Genomic DNA, 8063 nt, shown 5'->3' on the forward strand with positions numbered 1-8063 from the left:
CGTTCGTCTTGTTTCTTTTCTTTTTCCTCTAACAACTGTTGTAATTTCTCTTCTCGTGTATTGCTGCCATCAAGTCTGCTAAGCTGTAGTTTGATTTTCCGCCTCTCGTTTCCATTTTTCTTCTTTTTTTTATCCCACTCTCTGACACCAATTTGTTACGTCTCCGTTTGTTAATTTATTTTTCCGTAACTTCGTTCCGACGAAACTTTAACGACACAAGTCTTTACTTAATAAAACTGGTTTATTCTTTCCGAATATAACTTTACGATACACTTAATATTCGCGCTAAAACAAACACTATAACGAACGAACGTTAACTTCAACAATACCCTGTGACGAATTAGAGGGGTTTGATGGTTCTCCAAAGTCAGTCAAGAAGTTACGTTTTAGGGAGATCTTGGTAAAAACATCTACACCAAACCTTAGCAAACTCCTTCTGAAATCAAAGGCTAATGAGTACATACCTATTGAGGTTACTACCCATACTAATTTGAATCTCTTACGAGTAGTTATTGTTGAGATGGATTTAAAGAACATCCCCGAGTCAGAAATCTTCACTGGTTTCCCCAGCCAAGAATTTCTGCTGTGTGACGTATCTCCATTCGTAAGGATGGAATTATGCAGCTTACCAATGTTCTTATACTGATATTTACATCACCACATCCACTTGCCACTGTTAAGGCAGGTTATCTGCCCTGTGTGGATGCAAGAGTTGAAAATTCTACGTCTATTCTTGTTCTTGCCCTCACCATTGCTTCCATTGATTGCTTGGATTCATCTCCCTTGACCCCGAGGTATAGAACCATTCTTTGGTCATGCACTCAATCTCTGGAGTCTCTTTTCTCTGATAGAGACCTGTCCAATCGACCCAGGGAAGGTTTCATGGAGGTCGACAGACCTATTTCTTCTAAAGAAAAACAAAAGAGTTCTTCACACAGTTCTCTTCCTTCTAAGTAAAAATGACAACTTCGTTACAGTAGAACTGTCAAGGTTTTCATTCTAATTTCGATGACATGAAGACCTTGATAGATTCCTATCATCCCGAGTGCATCTCCTTGCAAGAATCATTAATTTGACATGCTGATACTGTAATCTTTCAGTAGTTTTCATTGTACAGGAATTACAGGTTGTGATGGGCAAGTTTATAGAAGTGTGGCACTGCTGTTTGACCAGCATATACACACCATGCTTGTGCCACTCAATATGCTTAGAGGATGTGGCTTTCTGTATCTCTGTGGGTCGTACAATCATTGTATCTTCTCTTTACCTGTCACCAGGAGAGATTTACGATCAATTAGATCTTGATGATCTTACTGACCAGCAGCCACCTCCCTTCATCTTGGGAGATTTTTAATGGACACGATCCCCTCTGGGGTGGTACTAATATTGATGGGAGGGGTCGTTCTGCAGAGTGTATGCTCGCGGATTACAACCTTCCTCTCTTCAATACCAATTCATTTACCTAGACAGTCTTGTACTGCTATTAATCTATCTGTTCATCTTCACTTTTTTCTCATTTCTCTTGGAGGGTTGACATTTGAGGGAGATTGGCTGCAATCGATGCCTCCCAACCTGAGTGCCATGGTGGAAGTTGGAGAAGACTGATTCCACCAAGCCACAACAAATCCTGGCAGAGCACACAAAGTCACGTGCTTTCAAACCATTCATAAAAACGAGAACAGAAGAATGGTTCAAAATATATTCAACAAAGAAAAGACAGTACATCCAATTGGGAGTATCCATCCTCCTCAGATGACTCTAGGAAAGGTCACAGGTGGGAATGGCAATGAGCCATGCCAGGATTTGCTGATCATGGGAATCAGCAATGCCATCCAATGGTAGACCAAGTTCAGCCAGCTGTGCCTGGTTACAAAGGCCAAAAGGAGGAATGGCAGACCATCTATTCCTAAAGAGCACAGCCCACTCAGGAAGGAAGACACAACACCAGATGGAATGCCATGGTAAGGATCGAAGCTTGGTAGCAAAAGCAAGGAAAGTTGCAAACGTCTAAGGTGAAGAGGAGGTTCATGGGGCTCAGTGTACAGACTTTGGATTGGTGAAGTGTGGAAAGCCTGCTCCCAAAGAGGTGGAGGATATCCTCTGCCCTTGTATACTTGACACGAGGCTGCTTAATTTAAGGAATAAAAGTAAGTTTATGGTCAAAAACTTTGTCTCAGCCACCACAGAAGGAACATCACTACCGAGATGGAGCTCTGGATCAGGATGCAAACAATCTTAGAAGAAGAGAAGGTGAAACTGTTTGCTCTGTTTCACCCCAACAAGCAAGTGAGAGCAGTTTGAAGCTGTTGCTCAATAAGCCTTATGTCCGATGACCAACAAGAAATGTGCATAGAGGCTGTTTGCAACTATAGGAGGAAGTTATTTAGCGATAGCATTGATCTCTATACTGTAAAGGATGACACACAAGACACAACCCTGACGGACAAGTTCCTGTTTGAAAGAATATGACAAGGTCAAACCTGCACAGACTTGGAATCTCCTGTCAAGTAAAAATTTACAAATAAAAATGGACAAATGGTCACTTAACCCATAGGAGTGGAGGTCCTGAAAAATTCAAAACCTCCATGTAGTATCATAAGCCTTATCAAGGTCAAATAAGATAGAAACAATATGCTCTTTCTTGAGGAAGGCCTCCCTGATCGAAATTTCAAGAGAAATAAGGTGGTCCATAGTGTAGTACTATCTACAAAAACGACATTGGGTGAGCGAGAGGAGGTTGTTTGATTCAAGTAACCAAACAAGACGTGCATTAACCATCCTCTCCAAAACCTTACAGAGACACTTAGTTAAAGCAAAAGGTCGATAACTAGAAAGAATCTTGGGAACCTTCCTGGGCTTTGAAAAAGGGAAAACAATAGCCTTGAATCAGAATTAACATTCTCCTGTCAAATCTGTTTTAAAACAACCAGAAGAAGAGCAGGAAAGAGATGGTGCAGCATCTGACAGTGAACATCATCAGGTCCAACCGATGTGCTGCCAGACCAATGAAGAGCAAGCTTAACTTCCACCAGTTTAAATGGGTGATTATAATCATAGAGATGATCTGTGTGAAAGGAAAGTGGCAATCTCTCAGCCTGAGACTTGGTAGCCAAGAAGGCAAGAGATGAGACAGAAGTTCTAGGAAGATGGGAAAAGCACACCACAGGAGTATCAGTAATGTTCTGTATATCGGCAACTTCCTGGGCATTGGAGAGCAGGATGGGAAGCATACTTCTTACCTCCTGAATCTTGTCCCAGATGACTTTGAAACTGGTAGTATAAGAGATGCTGGTAGTGAAGTTATCCAGGATTCCTACTGACTTTGACACGTGACCAGCTAGGCATGGGCATGAGCATGCTGGAAAGTAATGTGATCAGAATAAGTGGGATACCTGCAAAAGATATCCAAGGCCCACTTCTAAGCCTTCCATGCCTGTTGGCAGATAGGAGACAGCCATGGATTAGGATACTATGCAAAACGTGTCAATGTTTTGGGGAGAGAATGAACAACTGCTTGAATAATACAATCAGTTACTGCCTCCATGCAGTCATTAATAGATGGAAGACTAACGATAGCAGGATCAAGTTCCCGAGAGAGCGGTGAAGGAGAGCCTGTAATACCAATTATTAAAAAATACATTCAAATAAGTGTTGAATTTTTATAAAAGTTCATAATTAAACTCTTAGTTACTATATTTAAAAAAATTCAGAAATGGATTTTACCCCCAAAATCAAAATGTCTAATGAAAAATAGTTTATTAAGTCCTTAACGTGACTGAGAAAGTAGTGTTCTATTTAAAAAATAAAATGCATTTTTCAAAGTTATTTGACCAGATTTTAATTAACAACCTTCACTATATGGTTCAAGTAATGAATAAAATCAAGCATAAAAATAAAGTTTTTTCTGTCTTTGCCATATTATTGATGCTGAAATTTTTATTGTAATGTAAACTGAAATAGATAATCTACCATTGTTTCTATGTTGTGCCACAGTGGATGACAGACATGCATAAATCAAGGAAACACTTATTTCTTACAAGTTTATTTCATTTCTCTTTATCTCTTATAAATGGATAGAGTGCACTATATGGTGGGAACCTTTTGAAACTTAAATGTATTCATGTGCCATTTGAAAAGAACTGAAAGAAATACATTGCTAAATCAAGTTCTTCCTGTAATTGTAACAGGTTCTTCAAAAGTTTGAGCCTCTGCAGAATGATTGAGTGTTTAGACACAAGTTATTGAATGTTCATTTAAAACAAAAATATTTACAAATTCATGAGCAATTAAAGCTCTTTAATGGCTTGTTCTTTAGTGGCTCAATGATAATCTTAAAGACTTATAACACAGGAATTTAGGGTTTTAACCCCATTGTACACATATAACCCATTGTGCAGCTTTTGGCTTAATAAAAAACAAACTTTAATGACTTCTGCATTCTTACATATTCTTCATGCTGTTAGAAGAAATAGGCTTAGTGATGTAGTATCTCATAAAACATTTCTTTACCAGATTAAAGTATTCTGTCATTTGGTACTTAAATGAAGTATGTTTAGAAAAAAAAATGTATATATACAAATATTTGTATTCTGAATAAAACCATTTGGATGATCAGTAGATTAGAAGAAATATATATGTAGTATGTACTTTATTGGAGTATTGTTGAAGTGGAAGAAACATAACTTTTTGAATGAAATACAAGTTTTATCATCCACTTTGTTAGATATATCGCTAACTTTATCATAATTTACTAGTTCCGAATAATTTTTTTTACCAAGTTCTTGGCATCAAGCAGAATTATTAGTCTTTTTTGAATAAGTTTTTAATAAAATAGGATGAATTTGGAAAAGGTTGTTTTACACTTTTGAGTATTTACACCAAAAAGTACAAATATCATGATAGATCTTAGAGAGTCAATTTGTTCATAGTATTTTAAATCTTTTTCTGCAGGAGCAATCCCATAAGATGTTTGTCTTCTTTGATTTCAAGAAAACTAAAGGTATTGGCAACAGACAGAAACTTCCATCAATTCAACTACAACCTTGTCTTTACAAGAAAAGATAAGAATCTATCAGATTTTTCACAGGTGTACTTGCAATTTCAAAAAGGTTTCCCTACCACTTTTGTACTCTGTAAATAAAATAAAATTAAATATGAGCTTTAATGAACTGTGTAGAAGACTTATTGTGTGCTTTTACAACTTTACTCCAATTTATGTACAAGAAATTTAGATAAAATGAGCCTTTATATACACGTACAAGTTTAAGAAGATTTTTTTGCAACAATTTAGGCAACAAATATTTCTATAAAATACTATTTTCTTCTGCTTATTTCCTCTTTAAAGAAAAAGGATAATGTTGTTCAGAATTGACAACATGGTTAAATATGTTATGAGAATAAGAAATAATTGGAAGGCAAACAAAATAACTACCAAATATGTTGAATGACAATTTATAGAGGTTCATACTTACACATGATATCTTTTGGAATTCATCTCTCTTTTTTTCTGTATTCATGTTTCCTTTTTTATTACTCATACTTTTGTTTACTAAAAGTAAAACAAAAATGATTCATATCTTTGTTTATTAAAAGAAAAAGACATTTTTAGCTCAGTGAAAGGTTAGTTTTTTTTTTTTTTTTAGCTGTTCAGCTGACTAGTTTTGGCAACACAGTCACTATCATCAAACTTTTAATATACAGTAGCACAATGTTCCTGAAAAGAAATCATATTTTTATTGTTCTTGGTGACTGGGCTATCTGTGCCAAACAAACTGTAAATATGCCAGGAATAACATACTAAAAAATTTAAAAAACAGCAAGTTAAAAGCTAAACAAAGCAACAAAATCAGGTAAAAAACTAAATACAATTAATGAGACCAATGTCCTGCAAAAAAATTAACAACACAATCAAGTTGGACAGTGTAACCATTTCCAATGACACTATCCAGAATAAGGGGTAAACTCTTAGAAAATACATGTCTAAAATGGTATCCCCACTCACATTCGTAACAATGGCACAAAATTAAAATGTGGGCAGTTGTGACCAGAGTGTTGCAAAAGCCACACATTGGTGGATCAGTTCCACATAAAAGAATACGATGAGTTAAAAAACTGTGACCAATGTGTAGCCTAGCCAAGACAACTTCCTCCCTCCAATCCTCACAGAAACTAGACAACCAAAGAACAACAGAAGGTTATAGTTGGAAAAGCTTGTTATGGATGTGTTCACCCCAAGGCAACTGCCAACTAGCACGAAACTATGCCCTGATCATAGGACCATAGTTCATATGTGGGACAGGCATGTCTGTGACAACGCCAGAGCAGATGGACTTAGCTGCAGTGACAGCAATCTCATTCCCATGAATACCAATGTGGCCAGGTATCCAGAAAAACTGGATAGAAACAGATTACAGAAAAAATAGGACCAGTCGTTTCTGAGTGTTCAAGAGAACAGGATGAAAACTCGCATTAAGTGATTGCAGGGCCAGTATGGAGCTAAGCAAGTTTGTGCAAATAGTATAGTTAGTGTACTGCTTAGCTTCTATATGATCTAGGGCAAGAGAACTGGCATACAACTTGGATCCTGTGAGCAAAATAAACATACTCTAATCTCTGAACCCTGCTCTCTACAGTCTTAGAGCTTATGTGCAAATTTCTCAATTATTTCTCAGTCTACTACCAACAACCAAAAGAAAGCTCTTACTTCACCATTTACACCATGTACTCTCAATTTTTAATTATAAATGTGTTGTATATCTTAGAAGGACAAGTCAATGGTTCATTGTGGTGCTGATTGTTCCATTCTTCAAAAAACATCTCATGAACAAACAATCTACTTCCCTGGGGAAGTAAAGAGGTTAAAATGTTGGAGAGTGCACTGAACAAGCAACATAACACAGTGTCTGAGGTTTTCTCAATCAAAATAAGCTTCAAACCAACACTGTTAAATCTAAGTCATGATTTAGCCAATTGAATAGGAGTTTGTTTTTTAACCGATATAAAAACCCAAATATCAACAAAATACGGTCATATTTCAATTATTATACATTATATATGTATATAGATTATTCCTATTTTGAAATAAGATTTAAACTTATTTTTCTTAAAACATAGAACAGTAAATAAAGAAGTAAAGCAAACAATTATCTCTTATAGTTACGACCTTTGTACTCAGTTGCTACTTGATGTAGGTTGCTAAGCCTTTAAACATTTTGCACATAGAGGATGTGAAACAAAACATTTTTTTTAAATTTTATATATACACATTTGAAAAACTAAAAAATCATGAATTACTACATTAATACCATAAAATTCCACTATAATTTATCAAGTTTAGTAACTAAGATGTATTTTAGTCTAAAAAAATATGAAATTTTGAGCAGATTAAAAATGCACCCTACCTCCTTGAAATATTGGTTCAAAAGGATGGAATGGCTTCCAAGCCCTTTAAAATGGCTGAGAAAGCCACTAGGGGGACATTCTGAACTTTCGATTGGTTATTCATGTTGTATATATAGAAGTAAGTGTAAGGGAGTGTTTCCAAAAATGGAAAGAGGTGGGTTGGGTGCCACTGTGTTTGATTTATTACATGAGCAATATCTAAGCAATATCACGGCCTTTCACCCGTGACCTGTCTTGAAAGGGTTAATGACGATATTGTATTTGCACTGTTAGTCTAAACACTTATAGTAGCATACAAAAATTAAATACTGGGAAAAATATTACTTAGTTGCAAAATTCAATTACTTAAATAATACACTGTGGGATTGTAAGAACTGCAAAGTCTCAACTCTAAATTCCATAAATGAGTAGACTAGTATTTTTAAAAACACAGCTGAGACAAGTTACTTTGTACAGACCAAAGGTTAGTTTTATGTTGTTTGACATGGTAACATGAGCCACGTCATTGTTACTTCTGTATTGTTAGCCAAGAACAGCTGAAAAAAGGTCAGTATAGTAAAAATAATAAATATATATAAATGTATAATGTTATGAGATTAAAGCTATTTAGTCCATTTATGTTTTCGTGTTATAATTTGTGTTCATTCTAGAATGAAAAATGC

The 8063-nt window shown here is 35.8% G+C and overlaps 1 protein-coding gene across 1 annotated transcript in view; it reads left to right on the plus strand.

The window, feature by feature from the left end:
* Positions 1-5168, plus strand: part of LOC106474280 (ribosomal RNA-processing protein 8-like) — a 17285-nt gene extending 12117 nt beyond the window's left edge. The window contains exon 6 of the mRNA XM_013934968.2: positions 4951-5168. Within this exon, the coding sequence (XP_013790422.1) occupies positions 4951-5064 (114 nt within the window). The 3' untranslated portion in view covers positions 5065-5168. The remainder of the gene's footprint in view (positions 1-4950) is intronic.
* The last annotated feature ends 2895 nt before the right edge of the window (positions 5169-8063 follow it).

The sequence above is a fragment of the Limulus polyphemus genome, unplaced genomic scaffold (assembly GCF_000517525.1).
Source record: "Limulus polyphemus unplaced genomic scaffold, Limulus_polyphemus-2.1.2 Scaffold7021, whole genome shotgun sequence".
NCBI lineage: Eukaryota > Metazoa > Arthropoda > Merostomata > Xiphosura > Limulidae > Limulus > Limulus polyphemus.